Here is a 23511-nt window from a genome sequence, read left to right as displayed (position 1 = left end):
ATTTGAGCTCTGAATGGCTAAGGTGACATCCCCCTCTGATAAATCCCTATCACACCCTTCCCTGTCACTATCCGCTAACCTATGCTCAACTGTCCCCCAAACTTCTCCTACACTGTCATTGTCTACACTACCTTTTTTGAATAAATTCTCATAATACTCCTGCACTGTCTCCAAAACCCAAGATCGCTGTACCCCGTGAATTTGTGTTGTATATCCCCTATTTCCTTTTCTATCCCCTGTGACACTAAACATAAATCAATTCTACTCTGCTTCAAAACCCCACTAACTACCTGTCTTCTCGAAAACTCTCTCTTACTTGTGTTCCTAACTCTCCACACATCTATTACATTTCTCTGCTCTATCATTTCTAATAACCCCCTCCTAGCTGAATCTGTCTTAAAACTATCTACTCTATAAACATCCATCTTAGTGCAAAATACATTAAAGTCACCCACCAAAATACAATTCCCTGTGCAGTGCAAACCCAGTTCTACAAAAAAATCCCTCTTTTCAACCTCTCTATTTGGTGCATACACATTGATTAATCTAAACATAACATTATTTATATTAAATTCTATCCCTATTACTCTACCCTTCCCGTCATTCAAAACCTCTCTTACATTCTCTACCCTATTCTCTTTAATTAATATTGCTACCCCACATGATTTGTTTGTCCCATTATTTGCAAACAGCATACCCCTCCATTTCCCCTTGATTTCTGTCATTTTGGTGTCTGTCCACTTTGTCTCCTGCAGTATCAGAAAATCAGATGTGAAAGTCACCAGCACCTCCTCCAGCTTCTCCATATTGTTGAGCCCATTGATGTTTATGGAGGAAAGCGTGACCATTGAAAACAAGTGTAGGAGGATAAACATGTTTACTACCATTTTAATTTTATTTCTTGTTTCCCTCCGCTTTCTGCTGCTTTGACTTGCGCTTTAGTTTCCCCTCTAACAGCGCCCTCTTCCTCCCTCCCACTATCGTCAACAGCTCAGACTCGTCTTGCTCCCCGCACCCATCGTCACTGACACTTGTTAACATCTTTTCAGATGTTTTCGGGGGGGGGCTTACGGATACGGCCCCTCGCCATTCCGACTCGTTGTTCATGGGGGTTCCCTCCTTTGATTTGTTGCCTGCCTCTTGTGCTTCTTTCGGGCGCACGACTCTCGGGGGCAAAGGCTCTTGTTGGGAACCTCTCCCCCCGGTCGTCTGTGCGCTCCCTTGCAACTCCGATGCCTGGGTTACCCCCATAAAGCTGTCGAGGCTCGACCCCATGCCCCCCCCCCCCCCCCCACTCTCTCCTGTCAGTCCCGACCACCTCGTACTCTGAGTTTCTGACACAGTCTGAGCTGTCAACGATACTCCCTCCTCCATCCCCTCTTCCTCCTCTCCCTCTCCCTTCTCTTCCTCTTCTCCCTCTCCCTTCTCTCCCTCTCCCTTCTCTTCCTCTTCCCCCTTTCCCCCCTTCCCTTCTTCCTCCCTCTGTCTAAAAACAGTGGATGGACTCGTCACTACTTCCTCTTCCTCCCTACACTTACATTGGGATTCCAGGTCCCCACACCCCCTGCACTTGTTTTCAAAAGTCGCGCATTCCCTCGCATAATGCCCGCTGAGCCCACACCTTCTGCACCTGAACTCGGGACATTCCCGTAGGATGTGCCCTGGCTGCAGACACATCCTACACACCTTCACCTGTCTGTCATGAATCACCCGAAAGAAATCAGACCCATTGTCCGTCTCGAACTTGGTCGAGTACGGCAGTGACTTAACAACATCATTGAATTTCACCTTAACAAAACGCGTACCTTCGCAAATGCTGGTCCCCGGCCACATCCTCCTCTTTATCGGGGAGACCGCTTGCACCCCCCAGTCCGATAGTTTCCGTAAAATGTCCCCGTCTTTGGTGTAGACCGGCAGCCCGATGAAGGAAACCACCATCTCGTCCCCGCACAGCTCCCTCGCCATGACCCTCGTCTCCTTGATCTTGAAGCCGTCGAGCAGCCTCTCTTTCCCCTTCGGATGGCTCATCGTGACTTCGTATTTGTTTAATCTGATGTAGCGACAGCCCACGACGAGCCCGCACACCTCCTTCGTCGCCCGGAGCAGCGCCATCATCGTCACCTTCTCCTCGCCGACCAGCTCCACCCCCACCGTCAACTCCTTGCTGTAGGCCGGCTCCTCTCTCTCCTCTCTCCTCTCTCTCCTCTCTCTCCGCATTCGCCCTCGCTTCCGCCGCCTGCTTCTTCCTCGCTATTCTCTCTCTCTTCTCTCTCTCTCCATCTCTCCCTCTCTGTCTCTCCATCTCCTCTCTCTCTCTCTCCTTCTTTCGCCATGCCGGTGTCCGTTTTCTTAGTCGTGTCGTCTGTCGTTCCGAGTTCTTTTACCATGTTTGAGCCGTCCGTGTACAAACAAAACGAAAAAACAAAAATATCCCCCCTAACAGCAAGCTGCTGGGGGAATAAACTCTTACACACTGACTCTCCTTTCACTCACACAAACTACGCAAATATTCAAACACCAAACTCTCATGCACACAATCATTTTCAAAACGCTCCCGCTGCTATCCCGCTCTACGACAGGTCGTATTCAGGCTAGTATGGCCGTGAGCAACAGGACCATGACCCTAAGCATCCATATGCCTGTGCCTGGAGCACTCTTGTTCATGGAACTTTATTATATAAGCACTCTATTTGTGGGTAGACTATGCACAAGGTGTCCTGGATGAAGGGAGAAGTTAAAATCGCTCTGAGAGCGCCGGAGCGCACACTGGGTGCAACGTCATAAAGGGACCAGGTAATTTGATTGGACAAGAGGCATTCCATGAGTGCTGATCATATTTCCAGGGCGAATTTACGAACGCAGCTAGCGAACAGAAGGCGCAAAAAATCGTCAGATCAGATATATAAACGTGTTATTTTGGTAAACTGGACACATTTTGGGAATATATGTGGTTACTTTCTTGCCTGAAAACATATTAAACCTTCATAAAATGACATGTTAACACTTGTAAAGCCAAAATTACATATTTTAGCTAATGGAGGTTTAAAATGGAGGTTTAAATTCGCCGCTCCCGGCGGATGCATAATGGTCGGCTGGTTTTCGGATACTACTATACTACAGTATTATTATGAATTTAGTAGGTAGTATGCAGTATATACTCATTGAGTATGCTAGTACGCTATTCCGAACACAGCCAATGTTTATCGGAGGAGAGAGGATGTGATGTCACCATGCCCTGAGCACTTCCTGTGCCCCCCTGAGACCACGGCCACCACTTCCTTATAATCTGTTGATGTTACCTCGATGGCGTTACCATGGAGATGTAATCTGTCATAATATATCGACATTTATCCTCAAACTGACTCTAATCAAAGTATGGTTGCTTGCCTCTACCATGGAGAGGCTTCTATCACGCATGTCTGTGTTTTGATGTTTTCTGTTTCTAAATTTGGGCTGGGGTAGGTCGGAAGGACTTAGAGAGGTTGAAGATGCTTTTGACACTCGTTTCTAGGTGATGGGGATTAGTACCGCTCTCCCGCTGGTCTGCGCTAGAGAGGGTCACTAGTTTAAAGACTTCTGCCAGAGAGTCCAAATGTTAGTTCCTGTAAGGGGTGTCCAATGAATCAGATCTTGGTAGGTGTGAAAGTCCTGTGGGGGGATTTGGGGGATGTGGCTAAGTTTCTCAATGGAGTTGTTTAGGTTGTTGAGTCTGGTTTTATGGTTATGAGGTAAATGGACAGAGTAGTTAATTTTAGGGACTAGGATTGTTTCCATTACTTAATTAGCAAATAAAGTAAATTAAACTATTAGAAAGTAAGCTTTACTTACCTATTATTGTGAATATATTTTTTTAAAGGTTGAAAAAGGCCAGGAAAATATGTTTTTAATTGATTTTTGTGGACAGAAATGTCTAAGCTAATTCTTGTGGGAAGGTCTGGAATCAGTGGAATCTAAGTAATTGGGACTTTACTAGGCCTCTGAAGGTGTGGGGAGGATGGAAACTAGTTCGGTGGAGGAGGGAATGGGTATCAGTGTCCTTAAAAAACACTTTAATATCCAGTTTACCTGTTAGGGGGAAATTATTTCCTTTGAAGGTTGTGGTGTCTAGGAAATCAATGGAGTTAAAATCAAGGCTATGTTTGAGGGTAATGGATTTGTGGTGGGAATTTAGTATATTAGCGAATTCCTTGAATTCTTCCCTGGAGTAAGGCCAAATGCCCCAGATGTCGTCTAAGTACCGGAGGTAGTAAGATGGTTTGAGGGGGCAGAGGGGGAGGATGGTCCTTTCCCATTCTGCCATATAGATGTCTGCCAGGGCTGGGGCAAATTTTTTGCCCATGGCTACTCCCTTGATCTGCAAGTAGGTTTGGCCATTGAAGTTGAAATCATTTTTGGTAAGTGTTATTTCCAGGAGTCTCATAATTTGAAAGTCCGGTCGACCCACTACCGGATTCTCCAATAGGCATTTGCGGACTGCCGCTAACCCTGGTGCAGTTTCGATGTTAGTATATAGGCTGTCTACATCCATTGAAAAGAGTAGGTCATTGGGGCCCAACTGGGCTGATTTAACTTTGGCTATGAAGTCGTAAGTGTCTTTAACATAGCTAGAGTGAAGAGTAGCTAGGGGGTTAAGGAAATGATCAATATATTCTGAAATACCATAGGTCTCGCTGCCGCAGTCTGAGACTATGGGTCTGCCCGCTGGTTACTCAAGGGGCTTAGGCCACGAGGAAGGGGGTTTATGGATTTTAGGGAGGAGGTAAAAGCATCTGGCTTGTGGATCTACCTCACCGGCCAGGTAGCGTATTTGTTTGTCATTAATGTGGCCTGTGCCGTGTAATTCTGACAGTATGTCAAAGATTTCTAAGGCAGTGTTGGGGAAGATAGGTGCCGCTAGTTTTGTGTAATATTGTGGTAAATTTAATTGTCTTTCGGCTTCAGTGATGTATTGGTCTCTGTCCAAAACGACGACCACTGAGCCTTTATCTGCCGGTTTGATGATTATGTGTGGGTCATTTTGGAGTAATTTGAGGGCTGAGACTTCTTCTGGTAGTAGGTTGGGGGTTTCCCGGAGAAGGGGCATGGAGGAGATGGCTTCGTCATCCGCTTGCCTCAGACAGGATAGTAAATGGGGGAGTTGGGTGTAGGAAGGTTCCCAGGTGGATTTGGGTAGGAACCGGGGGATCTCTACTGTGTTTTCGGGGTCTTTATCAAAGAAGGCTATTAATTCTAGACGCCTGTGGTAGGAGAGAGCCTCCGTTTGTAATCGCGTGCGAGACCTCTTGGTTAAGTCGAGGGTGGGGATAAAGGAGAGGCCCCTTTTGAGTAGGGGATTTGGGCTGGGGTAGGTCGGAAGGACTTAGAGAGGTTGAAGATGCTTTTGACACTCCTTTCTAGGTGATGGGGATTAGTACCGCTCTCCCGCTGGTCTGCGCTAGAGAGGGTCACTAGTTTAAAGACTTCTGCCAGAGAGTCCAAATGTTAGTTCCTGTAAGGGGTGTCCAATGAATCAGATCTTGGTAGGTGTGAAAGTCCTGTGGGGGGATTTGGGGGATGTAGCTAAGTTTCTCAATGGAGTTGTTTAGGTTGTTGAGTCTGGTTTTATGGTTATGAGGTAAATGGACAGAGTAGTTAATTTTAGGGACTAGGATTGTTTCCATTACTTAATTAGCAAATAAAGTAAATTAAACTATTAGAAAGTAAGCTTTACTTACCTATTATTGTGAATATTTTTTTTTCAAAGTTGAAAAAGGCCAGGAAAATATGTTTTTAATCGATTTTTGTGGACAGAAATGTCTAAGCTAATTCTTGTGGGAAGGTCTGGAAGAAAGGGATGCTGCATGGCCTCCAGAGAGACATGTGACAAATTCAAACACTGCTATTGGTTCCTTATGGCCCTGCCTCTTTTTCTAAGTATTGCATCATAACTGGGGATGCATTGTGTGAATGTAAAAGGCCAATAATGGCTAGAGGCAACAAGGTGCCATAGATGGTTAAAGACAGTCACGAGCACATGTCTATGTGACCACAGCGCTTTGAGTTGCATTTCATGTACGAAAGGCGCTATATAAATAAAGCTTTACTTACTTTACTTACTTACACAGTCGTGACCACATACTGGCGCAAAGTGCTGCACGAGGCAAGAGACCAGCCTTAGCTAGCTAACTAACAACCACTTTGTACTTCATACATTAGCTAATAGAGTCATCGTTGCTTCTGTAGTCTACAGTTAAAATGCATTGCTTTAGATGTATTAATTACTAACTGGCTAATATTATTGAACATTTAAACATCGCGTTAGAACAGGCGGCCTGTCTAAACTAGCTCGCTAAAATCACAACTGGTGGCAACTGGACTTGAAACCATCTCATGTGGCTCAATTAAAAGCTTATATTCTTTAATTACTTTGACAGTGATTATCTGGCAGCATGTAAGGTCATAAACATCGTGTAGCTAGCTCTATTTCCTCACAGAACGCCTTAGATGTACTTACATAGAAGTGACTTCTTTCAAATCTGATCAACTGTCTGCGATACGAATTGTATCAGGTCATTTGTAGGACTTCTCACCCCTGAGTATCACTGCGCACGTCATACAATTCTCGTGTCATTCATTGGTTCACAGAATACTGAATTCTATAAATATGTTATTTATTGAATACACGGGCAGCATTTTCGACTCAAAGGAAGTAAAACAAATGTCTTACTATACACTGTACACATACTCATTGTATAGTTATATAGTAGGCTATACAGTTGGGTAGGAGAGAGAACTACTTTTTGGTAGTATAACGGCGCAGTAATCACTACGACCACGGACATTTCGGGGAGAGCTCTACCTCCCCTTTTCGTAATCAAGTCACATGCGATTTGCTCCAATCTAAAATATGTCCACTAGTTGGTATAGTCCGGTTAATATGTGAAAAAATTGTTCACTTTTTCATAAAAGCACAAAACTTGGTACACTTGTACAGTTTGGGGTGCTGAACATTTTCAGACGTGGAGCCCTCGCAAAAACTCCTCCTAGTGGCCATGGCGGGCATTTTCCTTTCCGCCATAGCCCAATTGTGTATTTTGCTTCATGTCTCCTGAACCAAACATGATAACACAGAACAAATGTGACTGCTCCTGGTGTTTCTGGACACCTCTCGGAAATGAGAAAGACGTCAAATTCGTCTTTAAAGTTTTTTTTTTTTTTTTTTTTGATTTTCGTTTTTGTAGCTAACATTCAACTCGAAGATGTGAAGTACCCACTCGTTATTTTTCCGAACAGTTTTACGTTCATTAAATAAGTGTAATCTATAACACAATGACTTCGTTTCTTGTTGTTTGATGGGGATTCATTATCTTTGATGGGGATTTTCTGTGCTTAGTGATTTCCGGTGTAGCAACTTTCAAATACTCATGTCGTCTTCAATTTGTTTCCGATTTCAATGTATGATGCATCATTTGAAAGCTTACAATCTGTAGTTTAAGCACATGTAAAAGACTGAAAAATGATTTCGCCTACAGGTAGCCCTTTTCATTGGGCTGTGTCACATGATGTCTACCCCTATGTTTTGAAGGTCAATGATTAAAATGATACCATACACAACATCATGAAATGTTCAGGTGGCCATGGCGGGCATTTTCCTTTCCGCCATAGCCGAATAATGTATTTTGCTTCATATCTCCTGAACCAAACATGATAACTTAACACTGAACAAATGATGTCTACCCCCATGTTTTGAAGGTCAAGGATTACAATGATACCATACACAACATCATAGTTGATAAGATGAATTACATACTGTATTCATTACAGTAATTGTCACTCAATATTTAATTCAATGTTTTCTTGTGCTACCCGAATTAAGAAATGAAAGTAATAATCAAATTATGTGGAATGTATATATTTTTTAATCTTGTTATATGTATTAAGATGTACAGTAGCATTAAACTAGAAGACATGTTTTGATGCTGCTTATGATTGCATTCCGTAGTCCCTCTCTGGTCCGTCTCATCAACATCATTTGTTTTGATGTAGCCAAGATCAATGGGAAATGCCTGTTTTTGTGGAAAAGCACATAACAGAGCTGAACATGGATTCTGGATGGACATACTGCATCTAATTTCCTCTGGATGTTCAAAGGGGAAAGTGAAATGTGTGGTTACTTTTCCCCAGAAATTGATGTTCTGAAGTCAATGTTGTGCTTGTATGAAAGATATGATTTGAATTCACTATGTTGGCTGATAAGGATAATGGAAGGAAGTTTAGACAGTAAAACTACATATACAGTATGTTACCTATGGTTGCCAGCCAATGCCCTCTTACTACTGAGTCAACTCTCTTTATTTGTGACAACCAGACTAGTGCAGAACACAAGAGGCAGATGGAGAGTAAAACCCAAAGCTGGGTGTATTTATTGATTCCGGGGAATAGGGGCAGAGCTTCTATGAAGCAGGCAGATCAGGAGGGTCAGCAAGCAGGGCAGGCAGGTAGAGAGGGCAGGCAGGGCAGGGCAGTGCAGGCAGAGAGGGCAGGCAAGTTCACTCCAAAGTGCTCTTCAGGTAGCTGCTCCCCTCTCACAGGTAGTAGAGGAAGTCATCCAGGTTCATGTTGGGCTCTCTGTGGATGCTCTGTCCCACCAGGAAAGCAAGCTTGTGGGCGAGGAGGGGCACGCACACATGCAATGACATTTTTACCAAGTCACTGAACACTGAAGTCACAGACGCTGTGGGGATGCTAGAATTGTCTCCATTATGATCAAATCCACCATCCCCCCTGATTTTCTTTTACAACTTGAGTACTGTGCATACTGTATAGCAACGGTAAGATGAAAGTCTGCCAACCAACAAAAGAAGTATATTGTTGTGACATTTCTATGGATAGGATGGTTGAAGCTCATTTAATGGATAGTGGCAAGCACACAATAAGAATGTGACCTGCTACCCATTCTGAGTGAGAGTACGCAGGTGCCTGAGGCGGGGAATGTTTCTCCCTGGGTCTGAAGAGGGGAGAGAGAGAGAGAGAGAGAGAGAGAGAGAGAGAGCAGAGAAAACAGAGAGAGGAGGATGGGGAGAGAGGGCGGGCGGGGGGGGATTCATTTATGTTTGACCTGAACACAAGGATATCATTTTGATGTATTTAATTTGGATGGAACAGGAAAGTAGTCAGCCTCAGACCTGACTGAAGTCAACATCACTCAGGGACGGAGGAGGAGAGACAGGAGTGACAGACAGAGGAGAGACAGGAGTGACAGGAGTTTTGAAATGTTGATTTTCGGCCAACTTTGTTAAAAAAAAAAGACCAGGTAAAGATCGGGTTATCAGTCAACAGAGGAAGGCAATCAAAGGAAACCAGGAGTGAAAGACAGATGGTGGTTCAGCTCAAAGAAAGGAGGAGACTTTGATTGTTTTCCATGTTATGGGCAACAAGAGAAGTTGGGAACTTCAGCAATATGTCTCCTATCGACTTCTATCATCTCGTGGGAATTCTGATGTGTTTTCTCCCTCTCCAAGGTACAGTAAATAGCAGCTATACATAGATTTGTTTTATTATGTCCTATGACCCTTTTTCTTGCACATGGAGGCAAAAAGGTATTGTGGAGTGTGAAGGGGGAGTACATAGAGAGATACACGTTCAAGAGTTCAGCAGCTGACAGATAAGCCACAGCGTAGCCGAGGAAAATTCTACTTCTGAAAAACTGTGAGCAATGATAGTGATTGCAGTGGGGGAAACTCAGTAATTTTTTTATCTTCACCTTGACTTTACAAATTAATTATATTCCTTTACACGACATAACATTGTTATGTGTTTAACATGATCATACTTTACCTCAGTATCTACTGACGATCCGGGTTCCAAAGCTCAATTCTCTCATTGATATGAACATGTGTTAAAGTGAGGCTTACATTTACATTTTTACATTTACATTTTGAGCATTTAGCAGACGCCTTATTCCAAAGCGACTTACACTGATACATTTGTACATTTGAATAGTAAGCAAGTGAATCATCAATCCACCAGTCGTAGCAGGAAGAGTAATCCAGCTCAGGCCCGGGGCCATTGATAGAAGGAAAAACCTTCTTCTATCACCTTCTTCTAAACCTAGACTTTTTGTTTTTTGGACACTGGAGAAACAGAGAAACAGTACAAGGGGGGCAATAGAAGTTCTTAGGGACACAGTAGAGGGGAAAAGCGGGTGTCTTCAGGAGACGCAGTGCTGAGGGGCAGAAGATGTCTCAGGAGGAGCAGTTAATGTGTGCCAGATCGTAGCTTCAGCTTACCGTAAAGATACGCTTCCAGCTCCCCTACCTATTTACTACCCTGCCTGTACCTGCCTCCTACTTACCCCTGTTTTGCCTTTACCTCCCCAGTACCCCTACCGGACTCCTGCTACCTGCCCTCCTGCCTGCCTTACCTACCTGCCCTCTTGCCTGCCTGCCCTACCGGCCTGACCCCTGCCTGCCTAACGACTACTCTTCCTGCCTAGCCCCTGCCTGCCTGCCGACTACCCCTCCTGCCTAACCCCCCTGCCTGCCTGCCGACAACCCCTCCTGCCTAAACCCCCTGCCTGCCTGCTGACTACGCCCCCTGCCTGACCCCCCGCTTGCCCTACGACCATTCTCTGCCTACTCCCTAAAATAAATCATACTTTATTTGACTTTAACCTGTCTCTGTCTGTGTCTGCGCTTGGGTTCCCTATCTGACCGTAACAGGGAGTCTCCGTTCCCACACTAGCAGGCTCAGGAACAGCTTCTTCTTCCCTGCAACTGTTACTCTGCTGAACCCACCACCCTCCCTCCACCCCCCAACAAGAGGAACATGATCTCCCAGTATCAGTGTACCCCCCCTACCTCTACTGGCTGCACACTCAGGACTTCAATTGAACTTTTTTGCACTATACTGCTTGTTTATACATACTGTATTTATTATGGTAATAATTATTGGTCTCCAATTATACAACTTACATGACATGTAACATACCTCAAGACCTATTGCCCTTGTTCAGCTGTCCATATCATATTGATATTCATCTCATGTATATATTATACTAATTTATTTATACTCACTGTAATACCTTACACTGTAATATCATGCACTGTCTATAATATCATGTCTTTTGCACTATGCCACTATTTGCACATCTGGTTAGATGCCAAACTACACTTCAGTACTCTGTACAATGCAATGACAATAAAGTTGAATCTGATCTAATCTTACGTTGCAGAACGCACACATAAGGTTAGTTGAAACTGTTGGACTCTATGTTGTAACAGTGCCCTCTAGTGGGAAGAGGTAGTCTCAGTGGTGAATGAACCCAAATGATACCATAAATTGTATTATTTTTTAGATCTTTTCAAACAACCAAATCATGATACACACATGATCAAATGTATGAGCCACATGATAGCCAAAAGAACACACATCTTGCGTCATGCAATTTGAATGTATGGCTCAGGGAGGCTGGTGGAGGTAGACATCAGAGGACGGGCTCATTGTAATGTACGGGATGGAATAAGGAACCATTCCCTATTCCGTTCCATGCATTTCAATGAGCCCCATCCTCCGATGTCTACCTCCACCAGCCTCCACTGCTATGGTTATATGACTTCGTTTTGTAGGTCATTCAAGTTCACGTACAGATATTACTGACGGGAAAGGCATCTTGGTATTACCATGATGGGATTACTCTAGTAGAGAACACAGGGATTACATTGAAGGCCAGAGAAGGATAGATGAGAAGGTAGTGTATGCTCCCTGCATGCAAACTCCAAAGATGAAGAGCTCCATTGTGCTGGTATTGATCCATTATATTTGAGTAAGAGAGGAATATGAAGCAGATGGAGATTGGATGGTTGGAGGTTGATCAATGGGGGACATAAAATGGGATTGAACCATGAAGCGTGTACTGTGTTGTTAGTAAAACAATCAAAGCAGGTGCATAGACACTTTACAGTGAATAATGTATGTTTACGTGGAATGTGTAATTGTATGTAAAATAATGTTGTTTTTTCTTCCTTCTCTCCCTCTTCCCCCTCCCTCTAAAATCACTCCTTTCTCCTTCCCCTCTTCACATTCCTCCATCTTCCATCTTCCTCTCATTTCCGACTGTCTCTCTGTCTCTCTGTCTCTCTGTCTCTCTGTCTCTCTGTCTCTCTTCCTCCCCTTTGTTTCTCCCCCTAATTCTCATCATTATCCTACTCATCCTAAACAACATCCTTCTACCCTCCTCCCCTCCTCCCCTCTCCCCCCCCCCTACTCCCCCTTCTCCCCTCCTCCCCTCTCCCACCTCTCCCCCCTCCCCTACTGCTCTCCTCCCCTCTCCCACCTCTCCCCTACTCCCCCTCCTCTGTAAGGGTTGGGGAAGCGACCTTATTGTGGAGCGACCCTTTGGCGCCCTCTGGTGTTTTATGTATGCATTTGTCTGTCCTAATTAACTGATTTGTACCTGGTGTGTGTTGTTTGGCTGTGGCTATTTAGATCCCTCTGTTTCCCCTCTGGTTGTCGGTTGTTCACTTCATGTTGCGTTTGTTATATGTATACGATTCTTCTTAGCCTTATTGTTCCTCGCCGGATTAGGAAATAAGTATAGTTGACGATTGTAAGTACATTGCTCTGCCTTGTTCCTGTTATTATTTAGAACGTTTATCGGAGACTTGTTTTCTCCTCTTTTGTTTATTCGCTTACTGTGCGGTTATTATTTGTTCCGTTTACTCAAAATAAAGAGTACCGTTATTATTTATTATACTCCTGCTTCCGTCTACTCTGTTCTACTCTGCGCCTGGGTCCAAACACATTACCCCATCGTAACAGAACAACCGACCATTATGGACCCAGCAGATGTAGAGCAGATTCGCACGGTGCTGAATACCCAGGGGGCTATGGTAGCCCAGCAGGAGCGGAACCAGCTGGCGATGTTTGCGGAGATCGAAAAGCTGACCATCGCCGTGACTAGCCTGGTGGCCGCTCAGGCCAACCCCACTCCACCAGCGGCAGCAGCAGCAGCAGCTATGCCTCCTCTACCGCCGGTGACCACGCGGGAACCCCGACTACCTCCTCCCGAACGCTATGATGGACGTCCAGAGGGCTGCAGAGAGTTCCTGACTCAGTGTTCACTGATCTTCAGCCTGCAGCCCCTGTCCTTCCCCACCGAGCACTCCCGAGTGGCCTACATCATCACCCTGTTGACGGGCCGTGCCCTGTCCTGGGCCACGGCCGAGTGGGAGAGTCAGTCGCCGGCGTGCTCCAACGCTACAGCATTCACCCGGGAGTTACGCAAAATATTCGACACCTCCCGGGTGATATCGGGGCACGAAGCCGGTCGGCGGCTCACGGCGTGTCGACAGGGGGATCGCTCGGTGGCGGATTATTCCATCGAGTTCCGCACTCTAGCTAGGGAGGCGGGTTGGGAGGAGAAGGCCCTGGCCGTACTCTATACCCAGGGGCTCTCGGAGGCGATGAAAGACCAACTTGCCCTCCGGGACCTCCCAGAGCGGCTAGACGGCGTAGTGGAGCTCTCGGTGCGTGTGGACAATCGGCGCCGAGAGCGATCACGTGAGAGGGGCTCGTCGAGGGGCGCTCCGTTCCAACCTCCTCCTGCTAGGGAGGCGACTCGGCGGTTCCCGGAGGAGACCACGGAGGAGGAGGAGGCCATGCAGCTGGGCGCAACACACCTCTCCAGCACAGAGAGGCGGCGTCGGCTGGACGAGCGGCGCTGCTTCCGTTGCGGTCGCAAGGGTCACCGCTACAGTGCCTGTCCAGGGACCTCGGGAAACGGGGCAGCCCGCTAGTATCGGGAGGGGTATTAGCGGGTAGGGACATACCCTCGGGTTTCAATGACCCACAAACCTTTTTTTCTGTTAAGGTGCGGTGGGGACACTGTACCCAGCGAGTTCGGGCTCTGGTGGACTCAGGGGCAGCGGGGAATTTAATGCACGAAGGCCTGGCCTGGGGGTGGGGGGTTCCTTTGGAAGAATTGAAAGAACCCGTTACTGTTCGAGCCCTAGACGGCCGGCCATTGGGGTCGGGGATCATTACCCAGCGCACTATGCCTGTACATATCCAGGTGGGAGGGGGTCGTTGGGAACTCATACGATTTTTTATTGTGGCCTCTCCTGATTGCCCTATTGTGTTAGGTCACCCCTGGTTAGCTTCTCTCAACCCCCGCATTGACTGGTCCACAGGTCGACTCTCCCTCGAAGCAGGCTCCGTCACAGTGCGTACTGAGTCTCCGCCCACGACTCTCGCATCCCCGTTGCAGCCCCAGTTCTCGCCTCTCCCCCTTTCCACCCCTCTTCCTAATTCCCCTGGCCCTGCTTCCCCTTCCAGCCCCGACCTGACAGGGGTGCCTCAGATATATTGGGACCTGGGGGAAGTGTTCAGTACATCTCGGGCCGAGAAATTACCCCCCCATAGACCCTATGACTGTGCCATCAATCTGCTGCCGGGTACTGTGCCGCCGCGGGGACGCCTGTTTTCCCTCTCTCGCCCGGAGAATCTCTCCATGAATAAATACATAGAGGAAGCACTGGCCGCGGGTCATATCCGTCCTTCCACCTCGCCCGCTGGCGCAGGCTTCTTCTTTGTGGCAAAGAAAGACGGGGGACAGCGTCCCTGCATCGATTACCGCGGTCTAAATTACATTTCCATAAAGAATCGCTATCCCCTGCCCCTCATGGATACCGCCTTTGAGTCACTGCAAGGAGCAAGGGTGTTTACCAAACTGGATTTACGCAATGCATACAACCTGGTGAGGATGAGGGAGGGGGACGAGTGGAAGACGGCTTTTAACACGCCTAACGGACATTATGAGTATTTAGTCATGCCCTTTGGTCTCGCTAATGCACCCGCAGTATTTCAAGCACTAGTCAACGACGTACTGCGGGATTTGATTGGTCATTCGGTTTTTGTGTACCTTGACGATATCCTCATTTTTTCCAAAGACATTACTCAACATCAACGTCATGTCCGTCAAGTCCTCCAGCGCCTCCTCCACCACCAGTTATTTGTCAAGGCAGAGAAATGTGTCTTTCACGCCGACACAGTGTCATTCCTGGGGTTCATTATAACACGGGGGGATTTAAGCATGGACCCTGCCAAGGTTAGTGCGGTGTTAGACTGGCCCCGCCCCACCTCTTTGAAACAGTTACAGCGGTTCCTAGGGTTTGCTAATTTTTATAGACGCTTTATCCGCAATTTTAGTGCCCTAGCTGCCCCTTTAACTGCCCTCACCAGGTCTACCCTCCGTACGTTCGCCTGGTCCTCGGAGGCGGAGGCCGCCTTCGTGGACCTCAAGCAACGGTTCACCTCTGCTCCGGTCCTAGCCCATCCGGACTCGGAAGTACCATTCCTGGTGGAGGTGGACGCCTCAGATCTCGCGGTGGGGGCGGTGCTCTCCCAGAGGTGCAGGAAGGATGGGAAGGTACATCCCTGCGCTTTTTTCTCACGTCGGCTGTCCCCGGCCGAGTGTAATTATGACGTAGGAAACCGGGAGCTGCTGGCCATTAAATTGGCTTTGGAGGAGTGGAGGCAGTGGCTGGAGGGGGCCGCACAGCCGTTTGTGGTGTGGACGGACCACAAGAACCTGGCCTACATCCAGGGGGCTAAGCGCCTCAATTCGCGTCAAGCCAGGTGGGCGCTGTTTTTTACACGCTTCCAATTTTCCATCTCCTTTAGGCCGGGGTCCAAAAACGTCAAGCCGGACGCCCTCTCCCGGCAGTTCGATCCGGCGGACCGGGAGGAAAAACCCCACCCCATTGTTCCGGAGACCCTTATTGTTGCCCCTGTGTCGTGGGGGATCGCTAAAGTGGTGAGAGCGGCGCTCAGGCGGGAGCTGGATCCGGGGGGAGGACCCCCGGGGAGACTGTATGTTCCCAAGACTGCGCGCTCACGGCTGCTGCAATGGGCGCATGCGTCGCCCCTCACTAGCCACCCCGGGGCTGCCAGGACCCTGGACTTTATTCGCAGGAGGTTCTGGTGGCCCACAGCGGAGAGGGATACGCGCGCCTTTGTGGCAGCCTGTCCTGTGTGTGCGCGCAGCAAGACATCTCGCCAGCCTTCAGCGGGGCTACTCCGACCCCTCCCCATCCCCAAACGCCCCTGGTCCCACATCTCCCTTGACTTTATTTCAGGTCTCCCTCCCTCTGACGGGTTCACTACCATCTTGGTGGTAGTGGACCGTTTCTCCAAGGCGGCCCACTTCATCCCCCTCCTCAAACTCCCCTCGGCCCGAGAGACGGCCGACCTGGTGGTGCAGCACATCTTCCGGGTGCATGGTCTCCCGCAGGACATGGTGTCGGATCGGGGTCCTCAGTTCGCTTCCAGGTTCTGGAAGGCGTTCGCGACCAGCCTCGGCGCCTCCGTCAGCCTGTCCTCCGGTTTCCATCCACAGTCCAATGGGCAGACGGAGCGTGTCAACCAGGACCTGGAAGGCGTGCTGAGGTGCTACGTCTCCGGCAATCCGGCGACGTGGAGTCGGCGACTGGCGTGGGCGGAATACGCCCACAACACCCTCCTCTGCTCATCCACTGGCCTATCCCCCTTTCAGTGCCAATATGGCTATCACCCCCCCTATTCCCTGAGCAGGAGGAGGAGGCGGAGGTGCCCTCCGTCCAAGCCCACGTCGGTCGCTGTCGCCGGACCTGGAGGCGGGTGAGGGCGGCGCTTCAGCGGGCGTCGGCTCGGTCCCAGCTTCAGGCCAACCGCAGGCGTCGCCCGGCCCCGATCTTTCGCCCGGGGCAGAAGGTGTGGCTCTCGACCCGGGACCTTCCCCTCCGGGTCGAGTCCAGGAAGCTAGCGCCCCGGTTCGTGGGTCCGTTCAAAGTGGTGCGGCGGGTGAACCCGGTGGCGTATAGACTACTACTCCCACCTTCCATGCGGGTTCACCCGACCTTTCATGTGTCCCTACTGAAACCCTTCGTCACTTGCCCCATGTCCCCACCACCCCCCCCTGTTCCCCCGCCACGCATCATTGATGGACAGACTGTTTATACAGTACGGAGGATTATGGATTGCCGGCGGAGGGGTAGGGGCTTACAGTTTTTGGTGGATTGGGAGGGGTATGGGCCGGAGGAACGGTCCTGGGTGCCTCAGAGGGACATATTGGACCCAAAACTAATTACAGACTTCCGCCAACTACATCCTGAGGCACCCAGGTGAACGGCAGGTGCCGTTCGTCGGGGGGGGATATTGTAAGGGTTGGGGAAGCGACCTTATTGTGGAGCGACCCTTTGGCGCCCTCTGGTGTTTTATGTATGCATTTGTCTGTCCTAATTAACTGATTTGTACCTGGTGTGTGTTGTTTGGCTGTGGCTATTTAGATCCCTCTGTTTCCCCTCTGGTTGTCGGTTGTTCACTTCATGTTGCGTTTGTTATATGTATACGATTCTTCTTAGCCTTATTGTTCCTCGCCGGATTAGGAAATAAGTATAGTTGACGATTGTAAGTACATTGCTCTGCCTTGTTCCTGTTATTATTTAGAACGTTTATCGGAGACTTGTTTTCTCCTCTTTTGTTTATTCGCTTACTGTGCGGTTATTATTTGTTTCGTTTACTCAAAATAAAGAGTACCGTTATTATTTATTATACTCCTACTTCCGTCTACTCTGTTCTACTCTGCGCCTGGGTCCAAACACATTACCCCATCGTAACACTCCTCCCCTCTCCCACCTCTCCCCTACTCCCCTACTCCCCCTACTCCCCCTCCTACCCTCTCTCCCCTCTCCCGCCTCCCCTCCTCCCCCCCCCCTCCCCTCCTCCAGAGTGTTCCCACCCCGGGCCAGGGCTCAGGCGGAGGACAGGCTGCTGAACACTCTCTTCAGCCGCTACAACAAGCTAGCGCGGCCCGTGGCTAACACCACTGACGTGGTCAGCGTACGCTTCGGCCTGTCCATCGCTCAGCTCATCGACGTGGTGAGGGACAATGACCCATTGATTTCACTCCTGTGATATTGACATTTACACTTTTTTGACAGACACCTTTATTCAAAGCAACTTACAACAAATATATTTGTCTAAGTAAGTGAAACGTCTATCAGTCATCACAAGAAACAGTAATCTAAGCTAGGACAGAGGTCGCAGGTCGCAATTAGCTAGCAATGTTTTCTGTCTCACACTTTATCTGATTCAGTCAGATGGGGGTGGCATACTATGCTAGGCTTGCAGAATATAGTGTAACCGCATTATAAGTAATGAAATGCTTGACATAAACTATACAACAGGGTCAATAACTGGGGAAGGTTAATCCACAATGCATTTTTGTATTCACACTTAGTGTATATTATCATCATAGCATAGTAGCCTATGTATATCAGGCTATAATTAGGTGGTACCTTCCAGGCCCGTGGTCCTAGGGTACTTCGTAATATCATAGCTTAGTATATCATGTGTTCAACTTGGCCCATATTAGGTGAGTGGTCTACCCCCCTGTCTGTCAATCTCACCCCATTTATGGTTATGGGGGCATATCTGTAGGCACACGCCCCATTGCCGTTTGCGGTTATATATATATATATATATATTATTATTCTTTATTTTTATTTTCATTGATATGTGATATGATGCATGATCATCATACTAGAGATACAGATGACTTTAAGACAGGGGGAGACTGGTGGAGGTAGAAATCGGTGGACGTGCTAGGTGTAATGCATGAAACATGTGTTGATACTGTTCCTGAATCCGTTCCATGCATTCCAATGAGCCCGTCCTCCGACTTCTACCTCCACCAGCCTCCCCTGCTTCAGGGATCCTACGTTCCCTTACTATAATGAATTGGTGTGGTGCTAATAGTATAGTATAGTTTAATAGTATAGTATTGAATAGTTGAAACATGTGACCTTTCTTTTCGAGGGGTACCATGAAATTGCACTTTATCAGTCATTTAAGACCGTGATCATACAGTACATATCCCCTTCCAACAGCCAACTCGTGAGCTTAGAATTATAAGGTTCTATCTCCGTTTAGGGTAGTTCAGAGATACTGAGCGTCAAAGTTTTTACATTCCATTATGTTTTGTGAGATGGAACCTTTGTATTTTATGAATTACTAACTCAAAAATGTCAACATTTTAAAAATAACACCACACAGGCATTAATAAACACCTAATGGATCAGATTATGTAAAAAACTAAATTTGGACAAAAATGGAGATAGAACCTTATAATTCTAACGTCACAAACTCTGTCTCATTGTTCTTTTTCTCCAAGGACGAGAAAAATCAAATGATGACCACAAATGTCTGGGTGAAACAAGTGAGTATCTCTCCATCGAATCATTATGGATACTGTCGACAATAGGGTTAGGGTTAGGGTTAGCAGTTTTTGGGCAGCGATTTGGTGTCGAGGGGTCTGTTTGTTGCCATACTGTTACTGTTGGTTCTGCTCTTTCAGGAGTGGTACGACTACAAACTGAGGTGGAACCCTAGAGAATATGAAAACATCACGTCCATGAGGATCCCCTCACAGCTCATCTGGAGACCAGACATCGTTCTGTACAACAAGTACGTTTAGGTTTTCACCCCAAAGTGTCATTATTGATCCACTATAGCCCCCGACTTCCAGTCTACCCACCACCCTCAAATACATGATAGTATATACATATCAGGGAAGGCTGGTGGAGGTAGCTGATGCCTCAACCAGCCTCCCCTAATAGACATAAACTCCATCCAAATACCCTAAATACAGAATGCTGTACATATACATTCCATCCACATACTAACCATGGAGTTAAGATACTCTACCTCTCCATCTGCATACAATCTCACTCCAATCGAATCGTGCTTGTAGCTTGAATGTACAGTACATGTCGTGAGCTTAGAATTATAAGGTTCTATCTCCGTTTAGGGTAGTTCAGAGATATTGAGCGTCAACATTTTTACATTCCATTATGTTCTGTGAGATGGTACCTTTGTATTTTATGAATTACTAACTCAAAAATGTCAACATTTTAAAAATAACACCACACAGGCATTAATAAACACCTAATGGATCAGATAATGTAAAAAAACAAAATTTTGACAAAAATGGAGATAGAACCTTATAATTCTAACGTCACAATGTGTGATTCGTTTGGCTCCTCCCCTCTCTCTCCTCTTCAGTGCCGACGGTGACTTCACTGTCACCCACCTGACCAAGGCCCACCTCTTCCATGACGGCTGGATCAAGTGGGTCCCCCCGGCTATCTACAAGTCCTCCTGCAGCATCGACGTCACCTTCTTCCCCTTCGACCAGCAGAACTGCACCATGAAGTTCGGCTCGTGGACCTACGACAGAGCCAAGATCGACCTGGTCAGCATGGCCAGCAATGTGGACCAGGTGAGTGGCCAGTCAATGTGTACCAGGAGAGTGGGCCTGCACTGTGGACCAGGTGAGTGGCCAGGCAACATGTTCCAGGTGAGTGGGCCTGCATCGTGGACCAGGTGAGTGACCAGCACTGTGGACCAGGTGAGTGGGCCTACACCAGGCTGTGACGTTGAGGACACATCGTCTGTTATGGGTAAATATGAACGGAATGCCTTTCTCATTTCTCATCTCTCTCTCTCTCTTGCTTTCTTTCTCTTTTGTTCTCTCTCTCTCTTTCCCTCCCTCCCTTCCTCTCTCTCCCTCTCCCCGCCCTCTTTCCGGACCTGCAGATGAACTACTGGGAGAGCGGAGAGTGGGTGCTCGTCAGTGCCGTGGCCAACTACAACATCAAAAAGTACGAGTGTTGCCACGCGGTCTACTCCGACATCACCTACTCCTTCCTCATCCGGAGGCTCCCTCTCTTCTACACCATCAACCTCATCGTCCCCTGCCTCCTCATCTCCTGCCTGACCGTCCTGGTCTTCTACCTGCCCTCCGACTGCGGGGAGAAGATCACCCTGTGCATCTCCGTCCTCCTCTCCCTGACCGTCTTCCTCCTCCTCATCACCGAGATCATCCCCTCCACCTCGCTGGTCATCCCGCTGATCGGCGAGTACCTCCTCTTCACCATGATCTTCGTCACCCTCTCCATCATCATCACCATCTTCGTGCTCAACGTGCACCACCGCTCGCCGCGCACGCACACCATGCCGCGCTGGGTGCGCACCGTCTTCCTGGACGTCGTGCCCGGCGTCCTGTGCATACGGTGTCCTCCTCCGGCCGTGGTCAAAGAGGTCAACGGCGGGAAGCTCATGGAGATGATGCGCACCAGGGTCGGACGCGGCGGCGGCGGGGGACGGGACGGCGTCTGGGGCGGTGGTGTGTGTTCTGGGCCCGGGGACGGGGCCGGGGACGAGCCCTACTTCTCCCCCTCCACCTCCTCCTCCGCCACCTCCCCTCAGGCTGCCCCCCAGGACAGCTTGGCCCGTTCGTCCTCTCTCTCCCTGGGTCGGCGCACGGAGACGGAGGCCCCCCTGGTGGGGGGGCTACCGCAGCAGCAGAAGCCTCTGGGTCTGGGCGGGTCACTCTCCTCCAGCCACAGCCAGTACACCATCCTCCGGGAGGAACCCCCACCACCACCCCACTCCTCCTCCTCCTCCTCCTTCTCTTCCACCCGGCCAGGCTGCTCCACACCGCCTCCTCCTCCTCCTCCTCCTCCTCCCCTCCACCTCCATCGGCCCAGGGAGAAGCACCACCACCACCACCACCACCACTGCCAGGCCAGGCCGAAGCTCCGTTCCCTCAGTGTGCAGTATGGCCTGGGAGAAAGAGAGAGAGAGAGGCCCCAGAGCTCTGTCCGCGGTCGCTCTCGCAGCATCCAGTACTGCAGCCTGCACGAGGAGGCCTCCAAGGTAACGCATGGATGCTGGTTCAGGACCCCTGTGCTGTGTGTGTGTGTGTGTGTGTGTGTGTGTGTGTGTATGAGTGTGTGTGCGTATGTGTTGGAGGGTCAGCAAAGGCAGAAGACAAATATCAGCTTGTCCCCCCAAACATCGAAAATGCTCATTCTATTCTATTCTATTCTATTTTCATTGTATTTCATCGCAGAGCTTGAATGGTAAAAGCCTGTGGAAGGCTGTGGAGGGGGTGCAGTACATCGCTGACCACCTCCGAGCCGAGGACATGGACTTCTCTGTAGGTTTTGATTGATTGATTCATTGATTGAGAATGTTTATTTTGGTCAATTCATAATACAGATATTAAACATTAAAAACATTAAAAACATAACAAATTTACACAGTCACAATGCGTAACACCAGGACCAAAAAGGTGTAGGCTGAAGCCATGGCTTATTGCGCCTACCCTTTTTACATGTATGGTTTTTCCCCATGAGTACATAATCAAAACATTGCAACTTTTATAAACAAAATTTTCTTAACAGAAAACTCAAAAGTACCAAACAAAAAACTATATTAATGCGCCTACCCTTTTTACATTAGGTGGATGAGTGACTGAATAAGAATACAGTATGGTGTAATGTTTTGGAAGCACTACATGCTTTGGAAGAGAAATCAATTATTTCACAACCTTATGGGTTCTGTGCTGTTCTACGTAAAAAAAACAAGTTCTAGTGCGAACGTGGGAGCTGGTGTTAGGGGGGGGGGCGTGTCTGTAATATTAGTGCTTTTAATTTTAAGGCCAGAATTGTTCAGTGCACCTGACCGCTATTCAGCCCACCTGAGTGCATGCGAGACAGCGCCCCCTAGCCTAGCACTGTGGTAATTTCACCTGTTACTTGCCGACGCAAACTAAACAATACACCTGCGTCCTGCTTCCGTTATATGCCGGCTGAAAATAATATAGAGCCCAATAATTTTTACTGTCTGTATGAAATGTGTATTTAATGATTGACCATCTATGTCACACACACACACACACACACACACTCACACACTCACACACACACACACACACACACACACACACACACAAATACCATAAATGATGCCAGTGAGTTCATGATGTGGCTACCTTTTTCAAGGTCACATGACCACTACACAACAACACACTACAACAGAGTTAAAACCGGTACACATAATAAGGAACATTATGATCATAATAACAGAACTAATAATAATCAACATTGTCTTGCTAATTCTCTGACTGGATTGAGACACTGATGTATTGTTGTGTCCGTTGCCTTCCAGGTCAAGCAGGAGTGGAAGTATGTCGCCATGGTGATCGACCGCATCTTCCTCTGTGTGTTCATCTTGGTGTGCATCCTGGGGACCGTCGGCCTCTTCCTGCCTCCTTGGCTGGCTGGAATGATCTAGAAGCTCCATTCCTTTACTCAGGACTCAAGTTGTAAAAGACAATCAGGGGGGATGGTGGATTTTATCATATGGGGACAATTTTAGCATCCCCACAGCGTCAGTGACTTGGTAAAAATGTCATTGCATGTGTGCGTGCCCCCTCCCTCGCCCACAGTGTTTTACTCAATATGCGCAAAACTAAATGTTGAAATAGCAGTAATACCACGTTCACTGATAAAATGACATAAGGGATAGAAAGGGGGGGAGGGCAGTTTTAGAAGGGGGATGATTTTGACTGTTTTTATTTAGGGGGGCCATGCCACCCCCCCTCAACTTGAGTGCTGCCTTTCCTTCTCTCTTTGTCTCCTACTGTTC

The 23511-nt window shown here is 48.0% G+C and overlaps 1 protein-coding gene across 1 annotated transcript; it reads left to right on the top strand.

Annotated features, from left to right (window-relative positions):
- Positions 1-17752: 17752 nt before the first annotated feature.
- LOC308171161 (neuronal acetylcholine receptor subunit alpha-4-like) lies at positions 17753-23157 on the top strand (the record flags this gene model as incomplete). Its single annotated transcript, XM_080546017.1, has 8 exons — positions 17753-17895; positions 19190-19234; positions 19373-19482; positions 20080-20296; positions 20614-21314; positions 21567-21735; positions 21932-22018; positions 23032-23157. The coding sequence occupies exons 2-8, from the start codon at positions 19205-19207 to the stop codon at positions 23155-23157; spliced, it is 1440 nt and encodes a 479-aa protein (XP_080402143.1). The 5' UTR covers positions 17753-17895; positions 19190-19204.
- Positions 23158-23511: the final 354 nt, after the last annotated feature.

Source organism: Nansenia antarctica, assembly GCF_963989245.1.
Source record: "Nansenia antarctica genome assembly, chromosome: 15".
Lineage (NCBI taxonomy): Eukaryota > Metazoa > Chordata > Actinopteri > Argentiniformes > Microstomatidae > Nansenia > Nansenia antarctica.
The sequence above is the reverse complement of the archived record's forward strand: the minus strand, read 5'-3'. Positions and strand labels throughout refer to the sequence as shown.